The 24,497-nt window shown below is 50.2% G+C and overlaps 2 protein-coding genes across 3 annotated transcripts; both read left to right on the top strand.

Annotated features, from left to right (window-relative positions):
* The first annotated feature begins 107 nt into the window (after positions 1–107).
* On the top strand, positions 108–13,775 carry jakmip3 (Janus kinase and microtubule interacting protein 3). Its single transcript, XM_062475408.1, has 23 exons — positions 108–313; positions 2,511–2,746; positions 3,412–3,897; positions 4,545–4,739; positions 6,060–6,173; positions 7,092–7,238; positions 7,623–7,754; positions 8,306–8,341; positions 8,582–8,653; positions 9,001–9,108; positions 9,330–9,458; positions 9,557–9,640; positions 9,795–9,857; positions 9,967–10,065; positions 10,213–10,311; positions 10,774–10,827; positions 11,142–11,207; positions 11,368–11,436; positions 11,603–11,680; positions 12,191–12,394; positions 12,770–12,835; positions 13,031–13,104; positions 13,196–13,775. The coding sequence occupies exons 2-22, from the start codon at positions 2,612–2,614 to the stop codon at positions 13,079–13,081; spliced, it is 2,487 nt and encodes an 828-aa protein (XP_062331392.1). The 5' UTR covers positions 108–313; positions 2,511–2,611; the 3' UTR covers positions 13,082–13,104; positions 13,196–13,775.
* Positions 13,776–14,716: 941 nt separating this feature from the next.
* On the top strand, positions 14,717–24,185 carry dpysl4 (dihydropyrimidinase like 4). 2 transcript variants are annotated; one of them, XM_062475405.1, is made up of 14 exons: positions 14,717–15,603; positions 17,610–17,698; positions 18,047–18,231; positions 18,458–18,622; positions 19,314–19,375; positions 19,601–19,681; positions 19,886–19,954; positions 20,044–20,164; positions 20,369–20,525; positions 20,959–21,100; positions 21,223–21,393; positions 21,627–21,806; positions 22,066–22,237; positions 22,685–24,185. In XM_062475405.1, exons 1-14 carry the CDS (start codon positions 15,238–15,240, stop codon positions 22,774–22,776), a joined length of 2,052 nt encoding a protein of 683 aa, XP_062331389.1. In that variant the 5' UTR covers positions 14,717–15,237; the 3' UTR covers positions 22,777–24,185. The 2 variants fall into 2 exon arrangements, with proteins under 2 accessions (XP_062331389.1, XP_062331388.1); XM_062475404.1 differs by lacking the exon at positions 14,717–15,603 and adding an exon at positions 15,956–16,223.
* The last annotated feature ends 312 nt before the right edge of the window (positions 24,186–24,497 follow it).

The following is a 24,497-nucleotide window of genomic DNA, read 5'->3' as shown; positions in this document are numbered from 1 at the left end:
TGTGCGCGCGCACGAGCGCGTGTGTGTATGACGCAGTATGAGGACATGGGTGGCTGGTAGTGTGTTCGTTTGTCCACTAGGGGAGCCCGTGCAGACAGCAGAGAGCCTCGCTGGGCGAACAGGGAGCAGCCGCGTCGCCTCACATCCGCACGCACGGCTCTTGACTCGGGGAAGCAGAGGCACGCACGCATGTGTGTGTGTCGTGTACGCGGGCTCATGCAGCGTCCTCCTCCTCCACCTCCTCCTCCTCCTCTGCTCCCTCTCTCCTGCCGGGCTTGATCCTGTCTTCAGCAGGGAGGGGGGTGTGTTCACGGTAAGCCCACCATCTCCTCCTCTCCTCCTCATCTCCTCTCCATCCCTCTTTTCCTCTCCGCTTCCCCATCCTTCCTTTTCGCGCTCGCTCCCATCCTTCCTGCTCTCTCCTTCCGTCTGCTCGCTGCTGTTTTGATGATTCATCCTGCCAGGCCTGCCGTTTCCCGGGCTAGTGGGTGCGTGCCGTGATGTTCCCAGCCAGGGCTGGGCGCAGCGGCAATGTTGTTACTTCAGGCTGAGGCTGCAGGACCAGTATTACTGGGTAGGAGGAGGTGCACCAGGAGCAGTATTACTGGGTTAGGAGGAGGTGCACCAGGAGCAGTATTACCGGGTTAGGAGGAGGTGCAGTGAATTATCTGTCTGGTGGGAGCTGCATTGTCAGTGGGAGCGTGGGGTGGGGGTGCGAGGAAGGGAGAAGGGGAGGATGTGAGGATGAGTGTGAGGATGGGAGGACATGTGGGTGGCAGGACGTGAGGAAGAGTTTGTGGATGGATACTATTCAGCATAGAGCTGCACAGACAGACTGACAGGTTGGACCATGTTTACAAGGTTAGTGTTGTGTGTGGGGGGGTGGTGGGTGGGAAGGTGGGTGGGTGGGTTCTGCAAAGACTGTATCGGTGTGTCCGACTACGGGAGCTGTTTATGGCCGCTAATCTGACTGGTGTGAAAGTTATTGAATAGACCTTTAGTCTGCTGACAAGTGTAATGTACGTGAGTGTGTGTGTGTGTGTGTGTGTGTGTGTGTGTGTGTGTGTGTGTGAGGGTTTAGCTGTAAGTTACGGGGGTCGATAGAAACAACAGCAGCTGCAGCACCTCTCGTCTAAACAACATGGAGTCAGTACTGCCTGTGTCTGCCTCCATACACACACACACACACACACCATGATGTCAGTACTGGCCCGTGGAAGAACAAGCCTGTCATTTGTGTGCTAGCCTGGACCTAGCACACTCTGAGACCTCCACTGTGTACCAGTGTGCAGGGATGAGGTTCCTCTCTCTTGCAGTGATGATCCTGGAGACAGGTGGACATGTCCTCCAGAGTAGAGGCAGTGGGATATGTGTAGGACCAAGGTCATGAGGCAGTGGGACTTTACAGGAGAGGTAGGGTGTTTGTGAAGTCTTGAGGCAGTAGGACTAAGTACAGGAGAGGTCAAGTGTGTTATGTGGTCTTGAGGCAGTAGGACTAAGTACAGGAGAGGTAGGGTCTGTTATGTGGTCTTGAGGAAGTAGGACTAAGTACAGGAGAGGTAGGGTCTGTTATGTGGTCTTGAGGCAGTAGGACTAAGTACAGGAGAGGTAGGGTGTGTTATGTGGTCTTGAGGAAGTAGGACTAAGTACAGGAGAGGTAGGGTCTGTTATGTGGTCTTGAGGCAGTAGGACTAAGTACAGGAGAGGTAGGGTGTGTTATGTGGTCTTGAGGCAGTAGGACTAAGTACAGGAGAGGTAGGGTCTGTTATGTGGTCTTGAGGCAGTAGGACTAAGTACAGGAGAGGTAGGGTGTGTTATGTGGTCTTGAGGCAGTAGGACTAAGTACAGGAGAGGTAGGGTCTGTTATGTGGTCATGAGGCAGTGGGATATGTGTAGGACTATGTACGGTACAAAATGAAGTATTCGGTATGGGTAGAATGTTCCACGGTTTTCCTTGGAATGTAGGCTGAGCACCTGGTGGGCTGTCATTCGTCATCGCTGGTGAGGTTGGCGTGTGGTGATCCATATTGGTGACCAAAATTAGACCAATGAAGAGGCTTTGTGCATGTTTGTGTCTCTCGGTGTCTAAAGACGTCTAATAAAGGCCACTGGGACTGTGGGACATTGATCAGTTTGGGGACTGCTGTGAGTCCCTATTTACTACAACAACTATGGATTTATGGATTGGGAGCCCTTTTGGTAGATTCTGAAATCTATTCATTGGTTGATTACATTGCTGTGTCTTGTCATTCTTATGTTGTTGAAGAGTGTTGGGTTACTGTTGTTGATATTGCTTTGTGTTGGTTTGTTATTTATGTTGTGTGTTTGTACGTTGCTTTTGTCGACATTGCAGTGTTTTGTTACACTGTTGTTGTTTACATAGTTGCATATGTGTATGTTGTTGTTGACATTGTTTTATGTTCTCATTCTTATTGTTGTTGACGCTGCTGTATGTTATTTAATGTTGTTGTTGTTGACATAACTGTGTTGTTCTATTGTTGACGTTGCAGGTGTCAGAGGCGATGGAGCAGGAGCTGAGGTGGTGAAGGAGTACAAGGGCTGTGAAACTCAGGCTGTTCCCGTGGGGTTAGGGGTCAGGGGTCACCTCACCATGTCTAAGAAGGGACCTGGGGGTCGAGGCAGATCGGAGAAGGTTGACGCCATGGCAACACTCCAATCCGCTAACGAGGAGCTAAGGACTAAACTGACGGACATCCAGATTGAACTGCAGCAGGAGAAGACCAGGGCGAGTACACCACCTACACTACAGTACAATAGAGACCACCTACACTAGAGTACAATAGAGACCACCTACACTAGAGTACAGTAGAGACCACCTACACTAGAGTACAGTAGAGACCACCTACACTAGAGTACAATAGAGACCACCTACACTAGAGTACAGTAGAGACCACCTACACTACAGTACAATAGAGACCACCTACACTAGAGTACAGTAGAGACCACCTACACTAGAGTACAATAGAGACCACCTACACTAGAGTACAATAGAGACCACCTACACTAGAGTACAGTAGAGACCACCTACACTAGAGTACAATAGAGACCACCTACACTAGAGTACAGTAGAGACCACCTACACTAGAGTACAATAGAGACCACCTACACTAGAGTACAGTAGAGACCACCTACACTTAAATAGAGTATAGTAATACTTCACCAAGAGTAAGTTCAGTAAATTTTCTGGAATAATGCTTGCTGTAATTTGAAAGATACATGGAACACTGCTAAGACCAGCACAACTCTAGATTCAATCACTGAAATCACGAAATGAAGTGTGTGTAACACAACATGTCCTGGTCCAGTCCTGGTCCAGTCCTGGTCCAGTCCTGGTCAGGTCCAGTCCTGGTCTAACCCGGCTCTACCTGCCGTGGTCCCTGTCTTCCTCAGGTGAGCCGTCTGGAGCGTGAGAAGAGCCAGGAGGTGCGCCACGAGCAGAACCGCTCCACGGTCGCCGCCACGGAGCTGCGCGCCAAGCTCCACGAGGAGAAGCTCAAGGAGGTCCACGCCGTCCGCGAGTCCTTGCTGCGGCAACACGAGAGCGAGCTGCTGCGCGTCATCAAGGTGAAGGACGGCGAGATCGTGAGGCTGCAGGGGCTGGTGAGCGCGCTGCGCGACGGCGCCTCCGACAAGGAGAAGACGGCGCTGGTGCTGGAGGCGCGGGAGGAGGCGCGGAGGTGCTACGACGGGGAGAGGAGCCGGATGCAGCAGGAGCTCCTGGAGATGAAGGGGGCGCGGCGGCACATGGAGGAGGCCCTGGCCGTGGCCCTGCAGGCCGACAAGACCAAGGCGGCAGAGATCCGCAGCGTCCACCACTTCCACCAGGAGGAGATCACGCGCATCAAGAAGGAGTGTGAGAGGGAGATCCGCCGGCTGGTGAGACCCCTACGCTGCTGTCTCTCTCTCTGTCCCCCCCACGCGTCCCCCCCACGCCCCCCCTCAGGCCCACCCAGTCCACACACACACACGTCACGACAAAATCACACGTTACGACATCGCACATAGGCACACACGCATTACGTCGCGATAGTTTTGACACTCGCACACATGCCTTATTGTGTCAGGATTACGGTTTGAAAGCAGAGGAACAGGAAGGTGAGAGAGAGGAGGAGGAGGAGGAGGGGGAGAAGAGGAGGAGGGGGGGAGAAGAGGAGGAGGGGGGAGGAAGGGAGAGGTGGGGCGGGGTTGGGTGGATGGGTGGGGTGGGATGTGAGGAAGAGGACGGAATGACCGCGTTGGAAAGAACCCCTTTAGGGAAAGCACGCCAGGGAGACCATCCTGACGAGCTCATCGATAAGATGGGCGGGATTCACAGTTAGCCGGGTTTCCATGGTAACAAGGCAGCTGGGCAAGCGGACCTGTGCCCACACAGCAGTGTGTATCTCTGTGCGTGTACGTGTGTGTGTGTGTGTGTATGTGTCTCTTACTTGTGCGTCGCGTCCTTGCATCTGTGTTTGTCCCCTGCGTTTGCGTGCATGTGTGCGTGTGTGCGCGTGGGTGGTGTGTCTGTGTGTGTCCTGTAGATGGATGAGATTAAGGTGAAAGACAGAGCAGTGTGTGTGCTGGACAAGGCGTTGGGGCTGCAGGCGGGCCACTCCCAGAGGCTCCAGCTGCAGAAGCAGGCGGTGGAGCAGCAGCTAGCCCAGCTCAGAGACACGGACAGGGGCCTGCAGAGCCCCAGAGCTGGCCAGGCCTCAGCAGAGCACCCCAACAGCCCTGTAAGAACATCTCCCTCCTCCTCCTGCCACAAATGATACAGAACTGTAGCTAGCTCCTAGTAGCCTACAGTTGATTCTGCCTCCCTCCTTCCTTCCTTCCTCCCTCCTTTCTTTATTTCTCCCTGCCTCCCTCCCTCCATCCCTTCTTCCTTCCTCTCTCCATTCTCCTTCATCCCTCCCCTTCCTCCTCCCTCCCTGCCTCGTCCGCACTCCTCATCCTCCCACGTCCACAGTACAGTCGCTTCTCCCTCTCTCCCTGAGTTTCTGCCTCCCTCCCTCCATTCTCCCTCCCTCCAACTTCCTTCCTGGCATTCTCCTCCCCCGCTTTCTCCATCCCTCGCTCCCTTCCTCCCTCTGCCCGACCAGGGAGGAAGTGGTAGTCAGGCTAGACAGGTGTAGCCAGAGGGCAGTGGTCTTTGCAGGTCACTGTTGTAGGATACGGCTGCTGTACAACCCCTGACTGTTGAGTTGCATTTGTCTTTTTTGTTATGCACGCTGTTGGTTTTGGTCAAAACTGAGCATGACATGTTTTGCTTTGATGATGGGTGAAGCAGTGCCTGAAACCGCCCAATCACAGCCTGAGTTATATGTGTTTTCTCCAAATCGCAGCCATTGGTGTTGGATGGTTTCTGTCTGCCTACTTTGTGTTCTGGCGTTGTGTGTGCCCTCTCTGTGGGACTAGTAGACTAGACCAGACCTGGAACCAGAGGAGACGTCTACCACGTAGCTATCCTCTCCTCTCAGCGCCACTCCACCCTCCTCCTAGAACGGGACACACACACAACCGTACCGACACACACAGACACACACACAGAACCATAAAGAACCCACACGCAAGACACTAGAGGACGGACACACACTGGAAAGTAGAGCAAATACACACACAGGAAGTGCAAGCCCACACACATGCATGCATACACAAACACACCTGGCTCTCATTTGCATGGCACTATATGAAATGAATGCTTTCGCGGTTATTTGTTAATTGTGAATGCGTCTGCTTGAATGTGCTGATATTCTTATGTATTTGAATAAAGTCTGCAATATCTTGGTACCTTAATTGGTAGGTCTCTGTGTATGTTGTGTATGAATCAGATCTATACAGCCTCGGTCCTAAATAGGTCAGCAGTACAGAAGTTGTCACAGTTTAATGCTAGGTCTATGGCAGTTGAATAGAAGGTGGTAGATTATAGTAATGTGTGGTAGGTCATGGTAGCTGTGTGCCAGGCTATGGTAGGTTCTGGTAGGTTAAAGGAGGTGTGTGGTAGGTGTTTGGGAAGCAGCTCCCTGCTCATGTACGGATGGTTTGTGTTGGAGCAGCAGTTGGATGAGAAGGACGTCCGGCGTTTCCAGCTGAAGATCGCCGAGCTCAGCGCCATCACACGCAAGCTGGAGGACCGCAACGCCCTGCTGTCTGAGGAACGCAACGAGCTGGTGAGGACTGCTGTGTCTGTGTGTGTGTGTGTGTGTACATTAAGGTTTGTTGTGTTTTTTTCTACTTGGACTATTTCCTCTTACTGCACCTAATTCCTCGGTTAATGACTTCAATAGACCACAGGAATTACCCTGCTGTTGTGAAAAACTCAGGGGACTGGCACACATTAGCTCAGTATTTCATTTCAAGTTGAGTTAGAAAATACAAAGACAAAAGATTCATACAAATTCAAAAGGAGATATTGAGGTCCAGTATTCTTTACTACATATCATTTTTAGACTCCATACTACAAGGCCCTCCCCAACCTCTTCGCCATGAGCACATGATTCTAGAACATTCTGTAATGTGTTTTGGAAAAACCCCACATCAGCATTTTCACTGTTACAGTAAGACCTCCCTTCTTCCCCAGGTACACTGTATCATTAATCCGAAGCCAGCCTTCCCTGTCTGCCAACAGAATACCCACTCCACCTCACAACTCTCTCCCCCCTCCACAGAATCACCTTCTGGTCTTTAACATTTCCTTGAGCGACCATGCTTCTACCCCAGCTTGCTCTGACTCTTGAGTTAGACTAACTAAAATCATCTCATGTCACCAAACGCACAGAATATTTCAGTTCCTTCTTAAGTCTTGGAGCCACTGTCAATCCTTTCTGACCCCGGTTGTGTGTGTGTGTGCATGTCTGTGTGTGTGTGTGTGCATGTCTATGTGTGTGTGTGCATGTCTGTGTGTGCATGTCTGTGTGTGTGTGTGTGCGCATGTCTGTGTGTGCATGTCTGTGTGTGTGTGTGCATGTCTGTCTGTGTGTGTGTGTGTGTGTGTGTGTACATGTCTGTGTGTGTGTGTGTGTGTGTGTGCATGTCTGTGTGTGTGTGTGTGTGAGTGTGTGTGTGCATGTCTGTGTGTGTGTGTGCAGCTGAAGCGCCTGAGAGAGACAGAGAGCCAGTTCATGCCCCTGCTGGACAAGAACAAGAGACTGAGCAGGAAGAATGAGGAGCTGGCTCACGCCCTGCACCGCATGGAGAACAAGCTGCGCTTCGTCACCCAGGAGAACATGGAGATGGTACGACCCCTGACCCCTGACCCACCAACCCTCAGCCTGAACCAAAACAAAATTTTGCCACCTGGGAAAAATAGAAGTTAAATTGTAGAGGCCCTACACTTTCAACCCTTTCATCGAGGCTGATTGGATTATATGTTTGGGTTTAACCCTTTAATCTCTTTACATTGTAGATTACAGGTTTATACACGTTTAACCCTTTAATTCCCAGACCGATTGTGTGCATACCTGTTTAACCCTTTAATACCTAGACAGATTGAATGATATGTTCTCTGTGGTTAACCCTTTCCTCTCTTGACTGTGTAGACATGTTTATACATGTTTAGCCATTCAATTCCTGGACAAATGATGGTCATGTGATTCCATGTTTAACCCTTTCCCCTCCAGAGGGAGAAGGCTGGGACCATTCGCAGACCCAGCTCTCTGAACGACCTGGACCAGAGCCAGGAGGAGAGGGAGATTGAGTTCCTCCGACTGCAGGTGCTGGAGCAGCAGAACATCATCGACGACCTGTCAAAGGTATTACCATCACTCTCTCTCTCTCTCTCTCTCTCTCTCTCTCTAATTCTCTCTCTCTCTCTCTCTCTCTCTCTCTCTCTCTCTCTCTCTCTCTCTCTCTCTCTCTCTCTCTCTCTCTCTCTCTCTCTCTCTCTCTCTCTCTCTCTCTCTCTCTCTGTTCCTCTCTCTCTCTCTGTCTCTGTTCCTCTCTCTCTCTCTCTCTGTCTCTGTTCCTCTCTCTCTCTCTCTCGCTCCCTTTCTGTCTCTGTCGATCACTTTCTGTCTGTCTCTCCCTTTCTCTGTCTCTCCCCCTCTCTGTCTCTCACTCTATGTCTCTTCTGTCACTCTCTCATTGTCTATTTCTTTCTATCGCTCTCTCTTTCTGTCTCGTTCACTCACACCCCCTCCTCCCCTCTCTCTTGATGTCTTAGTTGTTCACTGCCAGACAGACTCTCTCTCTGTTACTGATTGTCTCTCTCTGTCTTCTTGTCAGGTTCATTACTGTTATACAGGGCTGTATGGTTTGTGTGTTTCTGGATCTGACATGCGCCGTGTTTGTGATTGATTTCCAGGCACTGGAAACAGCTGGCTATGTGAAAAGTGTCATTGTAAGTTGGATCTCTTTGTCTCCATGCTCAGTGCAGAAACACACTCTCTGGAAAGTTCGACTTGAATTATGTATATGTAATGCATATGAACTGCTGCATTGATGAATATTCATGAGATTATCTTTGTGTCCTCTTGTCATTCCACATATTCCCTTGTGGCTCCCTCCCTTTCTTTCTTTCTTTCTTTCTTTCTTCCTCTCTTCCTTCTTTTCTTCCTCCCTCTGTGCGGCTGTGCTCCAGGAGAGAGACATGTTATTGAGGTACAGACGGCAGGACTCTGGCCGCAGGAAGAAAGGCTTCCGAGCCTGTAAGGTGGGAGCTCACAGTAGACACACAGTAGAAACACAGTACAAAGCTGTAGAAACACAGGGACACTACATTAAAACCACAGGAGACCCCCAATAGAAACCTAGCAGAACCACAGGAGAAAGCCAGCAGAAACACAGTAGAAACAGAAGAGAAGACAGTAGAAAACACACATAGTGGAAAGAAACTATTCAACTAATATGAACAGGTGCTACAGAGTCAGGGGTGTGTCTGACCTGGGGTGTGTCTGACCTGGGGTGTGTCTGCCCAGGGGTGTGTCTAACCTGGGGTGTGTCTGACCAGGGGTGTGTCTAACCTGGGGTGTGTCTGACCTGGGGTGTGTCTCCTAGCAGCCAGTGATCGAGACGTTCTTCGGTTATGACGAGGAAGCGTCTGTGGACTCTGACGGCTCGTCCGTCTCTGTCCACACCCCCTGCACCCCAGACGACGAGCCCGAGGAGGTGAGGAAGACGACCCCCTGACCTCTGACCTCCTGCCTCCATCACCCTCAAACCCCTCAACCCTGGTGCTGATGTGCATGTGTTTTTATGTGTGCGCGTGCGCCTGTGTGCGCATGCGTCTGTGCGTCTGTTTATGTGTGTGTGTGCCTGTGCGTTCCTCTGTGAGGTGTGTCTGTGTGTGTGTGTGTATGTGTGTGTAAAGGTGTGTGTGTGTGCTGCAGGGTATGGTGCGTGAGGAGACCGAGCTGAGGTTCCGTCAGCTGACCATGGAGTACCAGGCTCTGCAGAGGGCCTACGCTCTACTGCAGGAGCAGGTCGGGGGCACCTTCGACGCCGAGAAGGAGCTGAAGGTGACGACCTGTCTGTCTGTCTGTTTATCTGTCTGTCTGTTTATCTGTCTGTCTGTCTGTCTGTCTGTCTCTGATCATGTCTCCTCTCTACTCCCCAGATCAGAGAACAGCTCCACGCACAGCTGCTGCGCTACCAAACCAGGATACAGGACATGGAATGTTCTCTCTCTCAGCAAGGCCTGGTCAGACCACACACACACACACATAAACACACACATAAACACACACACGTACACACACAGACACAGGCAAACACACCACAAACATACACACAAACCGCATGTACATACAGCTCACAGACAAACACAGGTCAAATATTCTAAGTTGTGTCTGCAGGATGTGAAATGGATCGAAGAGAAGCAGGCTTTGTATCAGAGGAACCAGGAACTGGTGGAGAAGGTGAGGAACGTAGATCTTTGTGTGAATGCATCTCCTAAACAAAGACGATTTGATTGGATACCGTAAGAGCCTTCGCTTTAACCATGGATGCTGTTGCCACGTTGCGCAGGTCAAGCACATGGAAACGGAGGAGTCCCGGCTGAAGAACGACATCCAGGACGCCAGAGACCAGAACGAACTCTTAGAGTTCCGCATCCTGGAACTAGAAGTGACGTCTCCCTCCCCTTCACACACACACACACACACACACTCTTCAGACACCCCTCGCCCTCACACACCTCCCCCCCCCCCACACAGTGTGCGTATTGAAGTAAGTGTGTGAGTGTGGGTAGTGACGGTGGTGTGTGTTCTGCAGGAGAGAGAGCGCAGGTCTCCGGGCATCAGTTTCCAGCAGATCCACTTTCCTGAAGGCCTCAGTCCTCTGCAGCTCTACTGTGAGGCTGAGGGAGTCCATGTGAGTCCAGAGCTGCACCCAGCACACTAGACCACCAGACCACTACACACTGCATACTACACCCAGCACACTAGACCACCAGACCACTACACACTGCATACTACACCCAGCACACTAGACCACCAGACCACTACACACTGCATACTACACCCAGCACACTAGACCACCAGACCACTACACACTGCATACTACACCCAGCACACTAGACCACCAGACCACTACACACTGCATACTACACCCAGCACACTAGACCACCAGACCACTACACACTGCATACTACACCCAGCACACTAGACCACCAGACCACTACACACTGCATACTACACCACTACACTCTACACCACTACCCTACCCTTGTCTCACCTCCTCCTCACTCTATCCTCCCCTCCTCCGCCTCTCTCTTTCTCCCCCCTCCTCCCCCTCTCCCCCCCTCCTCCCTCCCTCCCCCCCCCCCTCCTCCAGGACATCATCATCTCTGAGCTGATGAAGAAGCTGGACATTCTGGGGGATAACGCCGTAAGTGTATGTTGCTTTTCCTAAGTACATGTGGCACCGTGTATGTGGACGTACTATGTGTATTAACATGTGTACATGTGGACACACTGATTCAAAAGACTGTCAAAGGAACCAAATCATCTCACATAAGAATCCTTCTGACTGAAGGTTACGGATAGACCTTAGAGTTCAGGTTGAAAAAACAAAACAATTAAGAGGTTCCAAATACAACCTTATGTATCTACAGGTTCCTAAATGGTTCCATGTGGAACCTCAGTGGTCAGTGTGTGTTTGATCCTGAACTCTGGTACTTTTCCCATGTGCCCTTGCACCAGAACCTGACCAATGACGAGCAGGTGGTGGTGATCCACGCCAGGACCGTGCTGACCCTGGCTGAGAAGGTAGCTCGCGGCAACATGTCAACATGCCAACCCTCCCCCTTGGCTCACGCTGTCCCTGCTTGTCGACATACTTACCGACAAATCTCCTCCTTTTAGTGGCTTATAAATAAACTATCTCCTCCTTTCAGTGGCTTATCGATAAAATATCTCCTCCTTTCAGTGGCTTGAGTCTATAGAAGTCACCAAGTCAGCTTTGCAACAGAAAATGCTGGACATTGAAAGTGAGAAGGTAATCTGGCTGTTGACTTCCTACAGCATGTGTCTACTTCCTGTTGGTGTTGCTACTTCCTGTATGTGGCTGAGCTCTTGTGCAGTCTCCTGATCTGTATTACACAGACAGTAGAGGTCACATAACCCAGACATAACCGTAGTATGTGTGTGTGTGTCTTCACCAGCATCTATTTAGTAAGCAGAAAGGCTACTTGGATGAGGAACTGGACTACAGGAAACAGTCGATGGATCAAGCTCATAAGGTGTGACCCCCAACCCTTGACTCCTGACCCTTGACCCCTGAGCCTGATTACTCAAGAGGAGCTTTGACGACATAAAAAATCAATTTAAAATCCAGCTGGACAGAATATTTCTGCCCTCTGGTGGCCATACGAAGTAACTGTACTTTTTGCCACCCACTCATTCCTCATCCTCTCTTCCTCCTTCCACCTTCTGTACCAATCCTTTCCTCTTTCTTGATGCATTCTTATTCCACCCCACTTCCTCCCTATTGCCCTCCTCCTTTTCCTCTCTCCTCCTTTCTCCTCTTCCTCCCCCTCCGCCTTCCCCATCCTCCCATTCTCCTTCCTCTTCCATCCCATCCTTCTTCCCCCTTCCTCTTCTCCCTCCCTCCTCTTCCATCCCATTCTCCATCCATCCATCCATCATCTCCTTCCCTCCCCCTCCTCTCCCCTCCCTCCCTCCCTCCCCTCCCCTTCCTCTCCATCCTCCCCCCCCCCCCCCCCCCCCCCCACCCCTCCGCCACCTCCCAGAGGATCCTGGAGCTGGAGGCCATGCTGTTTGACGCCCTGCAGCATGACGCGGGGGCCAAGCTGGACGCGGGCCTGTCGGAGGAGGAGAGGGAGGGTCTGCGCGGGGCCGTGGAGCAGTGGAAGAGGCAGGTGCTGAGTGAGCTGCGCGAGAAGGACTCCCAGATCCTCCGGGAGCGCATGGACCTGCTGCAGCACGCCCAGCAGGTGAGTCCTGGTCTGGATCACGCAGCCTCCATGGCTGCCTACCTGTCTGGAGCCTGGCCGCTGTCGATGATTTAGCTCTCTCTCTCTCTCTCTCACTCTCTCTCTCTCTCTCTCTCTCTCTCTCTGTCTCTCTCTGTGTCTCTCTCTCCTGCTGTGTGTGTGGCTCTTTCTCTCTCTCTTTCTCCGTCTCTCTCATATCGCTCTTTCTCTCTCCTCTATCTCTCTGTGTGTCTGTATCTCTCTCTCTCTCTTTAGCTCTCTGTCACTCTTTAGCATTCTTTGTAGATCCATCTCATTTAGTCTTTAGCAGACGCTCTTATCCTCTCGGTGTATGTCTCTTCAATGGACTAATTTAATATGTGCTGATCCTTACAGAGAATCAAAGAGTTAGAGGAATGGATCGAAGCACAGAAGCGACAGATCAAAGAGCTGGAGGAGAAGGTACATCCTGACAGAACACAGTTTCCAGGCGGTGTGACACAGACGAGATGTTAAAGTCTCTACAGTGCTGCGATGTGAACCGAAAGCAATTGTGCTTGATCTGAACGCAATCCTGATGAAATCGCTCAGCCCTTTGACCGTTTTTTTTCTCTTTTTCTCTCTCATCATTTCTTTTTTGTTTCTGTCTCGGTTCAGTTTTTATTTTTATTTCTATTTTTCTCTCTAGCTTTTATCCTGTGGTCGTAGCTGTCCTTGTGAGCTCCTGTCAGGTGGGTGGGTTTAGGGCCTGTCAGCCTAGAGACCTTCCAGTACTTTCTCTGAAGGTGTAACCAGCCATATCCCTCTCACTGTCATCCACAGCTCTCCAGAGATGTCTCGACACTTCCTCCCAGAAGACAGGATGTGACATCACTGTTCTGCCAGCCATCGCCAGGATGACCAGCGATGGTGGCCGCCCGCTGGAGCGGGCTGATGTGTGTGTTTTTTTTCCTCCAAGACTGTGGACTGTGTTTCTACCGCAGTGTGACCTCTGTGACCTCTGCCCGGCCTGTGTTGGAGTGGTGTGTGTGTGTGTGCGTGCGCGTGCGTGTGTGTGTCGCGTCTGTCTGTGGAAGACTTCCGTGGACGTTCAGGACATCAAAGTGTTTTTTTCTCCGTTTTCCCTGCTGAGCAGGTGGTGCTCTGCTTCCCTGTGGAAGCATGACGAACTGAGAGATAGACGTTTCCCCTCCATTCCTCTCTTCCCCCTCTCCCTCCCTCCGTCCTGCCGATCCCCCTCCCTGCCAGCAGGCGTCCGCTGCCTCCCTCCTTCTCCAGCCTTTCCCGCTCCCTCCCTCCCTCCTCCCTTCTTCTTCTTCACTTCTGTCTTTGTCACTTTTCTCCCTCCCTCTCAATCTCTCCCTCCCTCTCAGCATTTCCCTTCTCTCTCAATCCCTCCCTCCCTCTCAGCATTTCCCTTCTCTCTCAGTCTCTCCTTCGCTCTCAGTCTCTCACTCCCCCTCTCCTCACAGCCCTCTTCCCCCCCCCCCCTGAAGCCCCATGTCCCCCCGCCCCTCTCTCTCACCTCCTGGTGCTAACTCTGGCTGCCCGGGCTGTGACACACTACCCTAACCCTAACCCCCTATCTCCCGCTGCCCCCACTCCCCCTGGTGTTGACTCTGGCTGACCAGGCTGTGGCCAGGCTGCAGGAACCACCAGCTCCCGACTGTTTCTCATCCCCACACAGCCACCGACTCTGGCTTTACACTCGTCTTTTTGATGCAAAGGGGCAATATTTGGAATAAATGTTCTCAGAAGAGACATGCGGAGGATTGATCATTCTTTCTTTTCGTCGCCTTGTGCTTTTTGTGCTGGCCGCCGGAGGCCGCCGGAGAGCGATGTGTGTTAGCGCAGCGCGCGCCGGTCATGCGTGACACGTTGGAAACAGATATGATGTGTGTTCATGGGTGCATGTGAACACGCCTGGTTTGTGGAAGGCTGGTTGCTTGTGGCCGTGTCCAGATCCAGGCCCTGGAGACAGGCCTTCACTGCTGGGTGAGGATGTGGTGGGTGTGACGGGATGTTTTCGCCAGCCAGACATGTCAGCCTGTCTCTTTGTTTACTTGTTGGAAGTACCAGTTTGGAACCCAGTCAAAGTGTATACTTCAGAAGGGTTGGGGAGGGTTAGATAGATTATACTTGCTAGGGCCCTACATGCTACTACACGACAATGTACCCTACATCCTAGGGCCCTACATGCTACTACACGACAATGTACCCTACATCCTAGGGCCCTACATGCTACTACACGACCATGTACCCTACATCCTAGGGCCCCACATGCTACTACACAACAATGTACCCTACATCCTTGGGCACTGCATGCTACTACACTACAATGTACCCTACATCCTAGGGAACTACATGCTACTACACTACAATGTACCCTACATCCTACACATCTAAGGTTTTATACACTAAATCTATACACAAAGCCTCTCTGAGGATTTCCCACTAGAGAAAAGTGAAAGTGTCACCAGTGAAATGGGCACAAATGCACCAGTCTAGTCAGGAGTGAAGACCTACTGTCAGGGTGGGGGTGGGGTAGTTCAATCTTGTGATAGTGACTGAAGGAAGCACATTTCATGCCAACGTGCACCCAGCCAGCCCCCGGGCCGCCTGTCTCTCTCCGGTCCCTCTCCCTTTGCGAAGTCATGTGAAGGTTTCAGCACCACGCCCCACTGGACAGCTCCCGTTCACAGAACTGTCCTCGACTGAAGACCGAGGTCGACTTGGTTTGGAGAGCTGCCACCACGGAGATTAACTCAGTCTGAGGGTACGATAGTGCTTCTTAGGTTAGATTTAAGGTATTTTTTATACATTTCTACATTTCTCACTGTCCTCTAAAAGAAGAACGTCTGGCGATGGCAGAGAGGAGACTGATGCCCCGTGATGATGACGAGGGTTCTTTGCTGTCCAAACTGGGGACCGATAGTCCAAAGCCCAGAGTCAAGTTCGGTGGAATGTTCTGTAACGTGGAGGGCGCCTACGAGAACAAAACATTAAATTTCGAGTCGTTCAGCCCAAACACCCAGAGACGGCATGTCCGGACTCGCCAGGAGGACAGGTGCCACTCGGACACTTTCAGTGACACCAGCAGCGTGAGCAACTTCTCGTCAGTCAGCGAGAAACCGAGTCGAGCATCCCGGTTCGACGCCGGCTCGTGTTCCCGGGGCCAGACCATCGTTTATCCCACTGGACACAACCGCACCCACAATGGCAAGCGAGAGGTAAATTGCATATGATGATTGTGTTTTCATTTTTTTATTAAAACTTTGTATATTCTAATAAAGTAGACATTTACAGCCCGTCAGATAATGACGTTTTGGGGAAATAAACTCATATTGAATGTTATTGATTTATTTTAACACCCGAGGCTGAAGCTTTGACAACAAAGAAGAGGATTACAGAGTTTATTCACTCTCCAGAGTCCAAACAATACGGCTGAGTCTCCCTCCGGCGTGGATGGTGCGGGCTACTATCAAATCAGTGTTGAGAGCCCAGCCTTTTGAGTCGGTCCCGCCTCGCCCCCGGGACGCATGTAGAATATTAATGAGGCAGATGGTCAGCGGGGAGACACAACGGAAGGGAGGGGGCTCAGTAAGCGCGAGGACTGGTGGCACAGCGCATCCAAAATAAACGGAGAATACGGTAACGTTGTCTGTTGCTCTCGAGCTGAGTTCGCAATACTGTGAGAGACGTTTGACGTTAGCCGTAAATCCCACCACCAGCAGTGCACACGCGATACCGGGTAGCCATTCAATCTCGTGGCTCTAACGTTGGAAATCACAGGTTCCGCGCACCGGCCGGCATGTCTTTCCAAGGCAAGAAAAGCATCCCTCGATTGTCGGTAGGTAACCGTGCAACAGTTCATGTATGCTTTAGAGGTTTCAGTGGTAGTGCAAATGGAGTGAATTATCAAACATCTCTGGCGGAATCTTTTGTCCCTATATCGAATAGGCTATTGCAACTGATCATGGCGGCACTCCTAAAAGAGCATTGTTCGTTCAGCGGCTCGTCAGTCATAGTCATTTGAATGGAATGCTTTTTTTTTTAAACCTCTTTTAGCATATATGCTAGTCTAACATAGTGCAAACTGTAGTCGGAGGCTATTACAATGACACGCCTCTATTGAGTCTGAGCGACGCAGAGACAGCAGCACACACAGCGCTAGTCCTCCAGCGTCTGAGTATCTCGTGGCCTAGACAGGCAGCACGGGGCCGTGCCGGCTATTAAGGGCTTGGCTAGTCTCGCAGACGCGCCGGTCCAGCCAAGCGGAGTACAGTAGTGTCTTGCCCAGGGACTGGGCGTAGTTATCACGGTGAGGCTCGTGAACCGATTCCCTTCCGCTCAATTTGGCACAGTGGCCTGCCCCGCTCATCTACCCGGGTGACCCACTTTCTTCTCTCCCGGAATAATTCTCTCTTTGTTCGTAGGACCGGGGTATATAGGCCTATTACCGTGCACTACCGAAACCACATCCGACCTACATTGATGAAAAGGCCTAACCCCATCTTTAACCAATGAAAGAACTATAATGATGTGCAATGTAATTTAATGAATCTCTGGACGTTTTAAATCGTTGAATTTCAAATCCAGACATGTCCACTTAAAATTGTTCTCCAGAATACTTTGTTACAAAGTGAGCAAAACCCCAGAAATCCTGCTGTTGCACAGTGTGCAGACAGAGCTAAGCTAAGCTTCACCCATGCTTTAGAGCCCCCCCTGTAGCCCATCACATCACCCACCACCCCACCCTCCCCCCCCCAGCTTCCCAAAACTGTCCGACCACATTCCTCCTGTTCTCCCTCTTCCGTGGGCGTCTGTCGCTCCTCCTCGCATCTTAACCCATCATCCTCTCATCCTCTCAGCATGGCCTCAGGAACCACAGCACAGCCCTGCCGCAGGACCACAGCCTTTTAAGGACTCAGCATCTTGCACTGTCCGCAGCGAGTCCAGGAGAGAGCCTATACTCCTCTGATGGAGCAAACGGGTGTTTTACTGCATCGTCAACAGCCTCTTGTCTTTGCACTGTGTCTCTTTATTAACACTACACATCTTCATGATCATGTGACCTCATACGGACACCCCCTCCCCCCCCGCCCAGGAATCACTCGCCACCAAGGGGATCAGCCTAGCTGTCGATCTCCATGACAACAGCCTCTCCTCTCCCCTGCTCCACCCTTCCTAACTCAGTCCAACTCTGTCCCCCCCTCGCCCCCCCCTCTGTCTCCAGAACGATCGCCTCATCATTAAAGGAGGCAAGATCGTCAACGACGACCAGTCCTTCTACGCTGACATCTATGTGGAGGACGGTGTCATCAAGTAGGCGTCGCCCTTGTTTCACTCTCCAATCACGCTACACCTGGTGTTTACCTTCGCATACATACAAGAATACAGCTGATGTAATAGACTCTAATACAACAGTTGTAATAAACTCTACTATGTCAGTCGTAATATACTATATTACAGCAGTTGTAATAGACTCTAATATGTCAGTTTTAATATACTATACATCAGTTGTAATATACTATAATACAACAGTTGCAATATACTTTAATACAGCAGTTGTAATAGACTATAACAGTAGTTGCAATAGACACAAATACGGCAGCTCTAATAAAATACAAGACAGCAATTACTATAGACTGTAACACAGCGGTGATTCCACAGGCAGATAGGAGAGAACCTGATTGTTCCTGGGGGCGTGAAGACGGTCGATGCCTACGGACACATCGTCATCCCTGGTGGCATCGATGCCAACACCAGACTGCAGGCTCCACACCTGGGCATGAGCCCCGCAGACGACTTCTACCACGGCACCAAGGCAGCCCTGGCCGGAGGCACCACCATGATCCGTAAGACCCTACTGACCCCTGAGCCCTGACCTTGTGATAAAACCTAGCCATCAGCCTCGTCCCAGCATCCAACCTTATGGGTGTTCTAGGACTGTGTGGGTGACCATAGTGTACTTGAGCTTTGGGGTTGCTTGACCGGTGGTTCGACCGAGTTCGCATCAATGTACTAACTAGATCATTAGTGTGCTTGACCGGATTGTGTCCTCTCCTCTCTCCTGTCCTCTAGTCGATCACGTGCAGCCTGAGCCAGGCTCCAGCCTGCTGGTGGCCTACGACCAGTGGAGGGATATCGCTGACAAGAGGTCGTGCTGCGACTACTCCCTGCACATGGATATCACACGCTGGCACGAGGGGATGTTTGAGGAGTTGGAGAGTTTGGTCAAGGACCAAGGTGTGTGTGTGTATATGTGTGTATGCCTGTGTGTGTGTGTGCATGTGGGTATGCCTGTGTGTGTGTGCATGTTGGTACGCCTGTGTGTGTGCCTGTGTGTGTGTGTGTGTGCCTGTGTGTGTGTAGACGCAGGCTTCCCTGTGTGTAACGAGGGTGAGTGAGGCTGAAGGGACATCTCTGGGCCACACTAAGATGAAGCTCAGTCTCTCTAATCTACAGAGACAGGCTACCCAGCACAACATGGGCCGGCGTCTCTGCACCCTGGCCCTCATCTCTCCCTCTACCCTGCCTCCCTCGCTCTCTTTCTCTCTGCCACTCTCTCTCTCTTTCTCTCCCTGCCTCCCACTGTCTCTTTCTTACACTCTCTTTTTCTCTTTATTGTCCTTTCTCTTGCCCTATCTATATTTCTCCCAGTTTGTTCCTCTTCCCCTCGCTTTCTCACTCTAATTGATCTATCTCTACTATCACGACCAGCAATAGCAGGGTTGTAGCATGTTATAGCAGTAAACAGAGCTTTAGTAACACACCCTGCAGCAATAACATTGATGACTAGCAAGGATTTGAAGGACCCACCTTTTTAGGAGGGATGGTTTTGAGACCTTGAAGAAGTGCATGCATAAAATAATACATTTCAGTGAAAAACATAACCTCCGTAAACCAACCGTAACCTCGGAACCATGATCTGTTGCAGGCGTCAATTCCTTCCTGGTCTTCATGACGTACAAGGACAAATACCAGAGCTCCGACTCCCAGGCAGGTTCAGCAAACACAACATAGACCTCTGTATGATATGACAGTAACGTACCATGTGATAAACAGCAGAGGACAATCGTCCTCACTGTTGCAGATGGAATAACAATAATATTTCATATTTAAACGGCACCATAGTCACACGCCCAAGGATGCTGTACAGAGGACTATAAAGAAAGGAAAGATGGATGATATGTTCAGCAGAATGACCTGTCCTCACTGTTGCAGATGTATGAGATGTTCAGCGTCATGCGTGATCTTGGTGCCATCGCTCAGGTCCACGCGGAGAACGGAGACATCGTTGATGAGGTGGGGATCAAGCTCCCCTATCATCTCACCCTTGACCCCAACACACTAGCTGCTGTCTGGATACAAAAGACTCTCTACAGTCTTTCCTCTAACCCATTCTCTCTCTCTCTCTCTCTCTCTCTCTCTCTCTCTCTCTCTCTCTCTCTCTCTCTCTCTCTCTCTCTCTCTCTCTCTCTCTCTCTCTCTCTCTTTCTCTCCACATAGGAGCAAAAGAAACTTCTGGAGCTGGGTATTACTGGGCCCGAGGGACACTCTCTGTCTCACCCAGAAGAGGTAAGAACACCCTGGCCACCCCTGACCCTTGAGTGCTTTACTTTGCCTCGAACTGATCCTGATGCTCTGATGATGCTGATATCCACTAGGTGGAGACAGAGGCTGTGTATCGTGCCATCACCATTGCCAAGCAGGCCAACTGCCCTCTCTACGTCACCAAGGTGATGAGCAAGAGTGCTGCCGATGTCATCGCCAAGGCTAGGAAGAAGGGTGAGACTGCTCGGCTGTTTATTACCCATAATCCACCTTGAGGTGTCAATGTGTGATGTTCTTAGAATACCTAATCACCAAATTATAACTTTTAGTTTTTATCTCGTGTATTACATTTGCTATGGAAATGAGCATTTGAGTATAACTTTGTTCGAGAAGGATTTGGAGTAATGAGAAGGTCTGCTCCCCTTGCCTTATTTCCAGGAATGGTTGTCTATGGGGAGCCAATCACAGCCAGTCTTGCAACAGACGGTTCTCACTATTGGTCTAAGAACTGGGCCAAAGCTGCTGCCTTTGTTATGTCCCCGCCCCTCAGTACTGACCCCAGCACCCCAGAATACCTCAATTCCCTCCTCTCCTGGTAAGAAACTCCACAACCCACAGTCTGTTGTTCATAACCCACAACCCTAACCTAAAACTCTGAGCCATACCCTTACCCTTGACCCACAACCCATTTCCCATAACCTACAACACTAACCCTAATCTACAACTCTAACACTAACCTATAACCCTAGCATCTACCCATAACCCTGTGTTTCTTTAACTTTTTACATCCAGCCCTTCTTTGAGAATGGAAACGAATCATCATGTCCCCTCCATGTACAGTATAATCCGAGCCTCTGTCAATGCAAACTTTCCTTTCCACAGTTTGAGAACTACTTTCTCAACTTTCTAATTTCACCCTAACCTTCCACGAGCACATGGTGGACCAGCCCTGAGGCTGTGTCCTTGTGATGTCAGTCTGTAACCATGACATGACTGATAACACTTCCTGTGTGTCTGCTGGTTGCTAGCGGTGACCTCCAGGTGACGGCGAGCGCCCACAGCACCTTCTCCACGGCCCAGAAGGCCGTAGGCAAGGACAACTTCACCCTCATCCCGGAGGGAACCAACGGCATCGAGGAGAGACTGTCTGTGGTCTGGGACAAGGCTGTGGTATGCCGGCAGACACACGCGCACACACACCAAAACACACACACATACAGTTGTATCACTCAGTACTCACAAGTCAGTAGACATGTACAAATTGCTAGTAGTGACATGGGTTTCCTATCCAGGCAACAGGTAAAATGGATGAGAACGAGTTTGTGGCAGTGACGAGCACCAACGCCGCCAAGCTCTTCAACCTGTACCCCCGGAAGGGACGCATTGCTGTGGGCTCTGATGCCGACATCGTCATCTGGAACACCAAGGAGACCAGGACCTTCTCTGCCACCACCCACAACCTGGTTAGTGTCTGGTTAGCCTAGCATAACAACCTGGTTATTATAGCTTTTTTTTTCTTCTTAATAACCATTTTAGCTTTACTTCCATGTTGTTTTAGCAAGCAGTAGCTAGCACTTGGTTAGCTGAACAACCTGCTTTGTTTAACCTGCTTTTCAGATGAAGGTGAATCAAGGTTATCATGACTCAAATAAAATGATTACAAAAGTGTTTCGTGTTGTGTGTGTGTATTGAGCAGACGGTGGAGATGAATATCTTTGAGGGAATGGAGTGTCGGGGGGTGCCCGTGGTTGTCATCAGTGGGGGCCGGATTGTTCTGGAAGGTGGAAAGCTGAACGTCACTGAGGGCTATGGACGCTTCGTCCCCAGTAAGGCCTTCCCTGACTACGTTTACAAGAGGATCAAAGCCCGTAGCAAGGTACGACCTTCAACCCCTGACCCCTCACCATGACTCCTTCTCTGAAGTTGACCCTTTCACTGACTTCTAACCTTAACCCCTAAATCCTCATTCCTGATCTCTAAGTCTGACTCTTGTTGAACTTGACCCTTACCCCAAAACCTATACATTCTACCTCTGAACTTGACCCTGAACCTTGCTCCTCTCTCTTGATCCATGACCCTGAACCTCACTGCGAGTCTCCTCCACTCTGACCTGATGCCCTGTGTCTCTCTGACAGATGGCTGATGCCCGCGGTGTTCCCCGCGGTAACTACGATGGCCCGGTCCACGATGTCATCAGCATGACCAAGTCGGTGCCGCCCACCCCCACCACTAGGGGGCCCCAGGTCCCAGGGAAGGTCCCCGCTGGCCCCAACAGGAACCTGCACCAGTCAGGGTTCACTCTATCTGGTAAGAGCTGCTGATTCTGAATGGCTTGGCGTGTTTATGAACTAAATATCTGTGCAAAATTCTTAGGCACCATAAGATGGGCATTGATCATTCCCATATGAAGTGAATATTGTCTTGAATATTAATAATTTTTTGTCTTCTGTATTTGTGTGTATAAAAGTGAAAATGTGGATAGTTTATTAATTTCATAATTTATTAAAGCATTTTTGCTTATAAAATAGTGTGTATATAATAATATGAAAATATGTATTTTTAGTATGTAATTTTAGTTTATATACGCTCTTCATAGATGAGCCATGACCCTAGTTCTGAGCCTAACCTACTCTCATTCTGTCTCTGACCATAGCTCCAAATCTGTCCATAACCTTTGCCGTGACTTTAACTTTTTCATCCAGCTCCAATTTCCTGGCCTAACTCTTTGACTCCTCCTCTTCTTCTCATCTCCAGGAACTCAGATAGACGACCACATCCCACGGCGCTCCACCCAGCGCATCGTAGCTCCCCCTGGTGGCCGGTCCAACATCACGTCCCTGTCGTGAGTGGTGAACATGAGGGAGGCGAAGCAGAAACAGCCCTTCACACTTGGCTTCCTAAACCGTCCTCAAAGAAATGCAAAAAATCCCAGTTACACTCTAAAACTGTACATTCCAACAGGTTGAAAACATTAAAAAATAAATACAAATATGGTACTTTTCCGGCAAGTGATGGAAACATTACTATAACAATACCTACACCTATTGTACGCAGAACCCAAGTCCAACCAGATCTCATTGCAAAACAATAGATCCATCCACTAGATCCATTGAGTCCATCCTAAGACCATTCAACAGCTATAGTAGATCTCCATAGAGCTGTTCGACCTCCATATAACTGCTTGATGTACATTGCATGCAGCTTCAACCTCCAGAGTCCCCTCGTCCTCTGGTCATCTTGTGTCCAGCTTCAGTTACCTGGTGGTGACGATGAGCAGGAGATAGGAGGGTCGTCTTTAAGACCTCTGAATGCCTCTCACACTGTAGTAGTACTGCTTCCTGACTCTTTCTCTCTCTCTATCCTCTTCTGTTCTCTTCTCTCACTGTCTCTCTTCCACTTTCTCTCTCAATCTGTCTCTTTCACTTTCTCTCTTAATCTGTCTCTCCCTCACTTTCTCTCTCACTTCCTCTCCCTCTTTCCCATTCTTCTGGCACTTAGGCTGCCCCTCCCCCTCTGCCTCCCCTCCATGAATGTTCTCATTAGGTAGTACGAAGAACAACCATACTTGATAACCTCATACTTAAAGGACTTATGTCATTGCCACATGTGTATGTACCTTCCTGTTACCATAGAAACGTTAACCTGGAGAGAGACAGAGGCGTCATATGCTAGTGCTGTAACCTTGCCGTTGTCGTGTCAGTCAGAAGAAGAGTTTCATCAATGCTCCAACATGTCTGTAGAAATACTAGAGAGGCCTAAAACAGTGTTCTGGTCTTAGTCCTGATCCTGGGCCTTGACCCTAATCCTAGTTCTTAGTCCGAGTCATCGGCTTTTTCCCCACACTGTGTGTCTTAAACACCCAATCTCTGGTGCTCAGAACCCTCACGTTCTATCCAACCCCACCCCCTCTACCTAGTAACCACAGTGGACCACAGTGGTTCTAATAATTTTTTTAACAAGCTGTCTGTCTAGTTTGTAAGGATATCATTTGATAACATTTTCATGTTTGTACTTTGTACTTTTACCGGTTCAGAAAACGGCCATTATTTTGTAGCCCAGAAACCAACAGCATTAGTAGTGTACAGTTCTCCTGCAGTGTTGTTAGTGGAACCCTGTTTGAGTGTGTCTATAGTTATCACCTGAGGCAAAATGGTCCAGTAACGGTCTTTTTCTATTGTCTCAGTGTAACATTGTAAATATTTAATTGTGTCCCGAAAGCATCATGAAGAGCATGTCCTGAATAAAGTTTGAGGGGAAATAAGTTCCTTGTCTTTATTGACGTTTAGTAATAACAAAACTGAATGGTGTTGCTCAACTTTTGGGGCCTGCAGTGTTTTGAAACGCTGCTAGTCTAGTTTCCTCCTAGCAGAGGGAGGGGCTAGGTGGAGGATATTGTTGGTCCCACAGGGATTGATAGCAGTGGGGGGGGGGGGGGGGGGGTTGCTGGAAGGGCTGTTATTGAAAGGTTAAAAACACGTTTGCGTGCCAACATTCCATGGATCTAGAGGGAGGGAGGGAGGGAGGGGGAAAAGAGGAAGGGTATCTAGTTCCCTGGGGAAGGCCATGT

This window comes from Osmerus eperlanus, chromosome 12, assembly GCF_963692335.1.
Source record: "Osmerus eperlanus chromosome 12, fOsmEpe2.1, whole genome shotgun sequence".
Classification (NCBI taxonomy): Eukaryota; Metazoa; Chordata; class Actinopteri; order Osmeriformes; family Osmeridae; genus Osmerus; species Osmerus eperlanus.
The sequence above is the reverse complement of the archived record's forward strand: the minus strand, read 5'-3'. Positions and strand labels throughout refer to the sequence as shown.

Bases quoted from the DNA above. Each gene is read 5' to 3' on its own strand.
- jakmip3 (XM_062475408.1), top strand. From the start codon at position 2,612: ATGTCTAAGAAGGGACCTGGGGGTCGAGGCAGATCGGAGAAGGTTGAC. The intron at 7,239-7,622 runs GTACGACCCCTG...TTTCCCCTCCAG, and splicing joins CCCAGGAGAACATGGAGATG to AGGGAGAAGGCTGGGACCAT. The intron at 12,395-12,769 runs GTGAGTCCTGGT...TGATCCTTACAG, and splicing joins TGCTGCAGCACGCCCAGCAG to AGAATCAAAGAGTTAGAGGA.
- dpysl4 (XM_062475405.1), top strand. From the start codon at position 15,238: ATGGCAGAGAGGAGACTGATGCCCCGTGATGATGACGAGGGTTCTTTG. The intron at 17,699-18,046 runs GTAGGCGTCGCC...GTGATTCCACAG, and splicing joins GTGGAGGACGGTGTCATCAA to GCAGATAGGAGAGAACCTGA. The intron at 19,955-20,043 runs GTAAGAACACCC...GATATCCACTAG, and splicing joins CTCTGTCTCACCCAGAAGAG to GTGGAGACAGAGGCTGTGTA.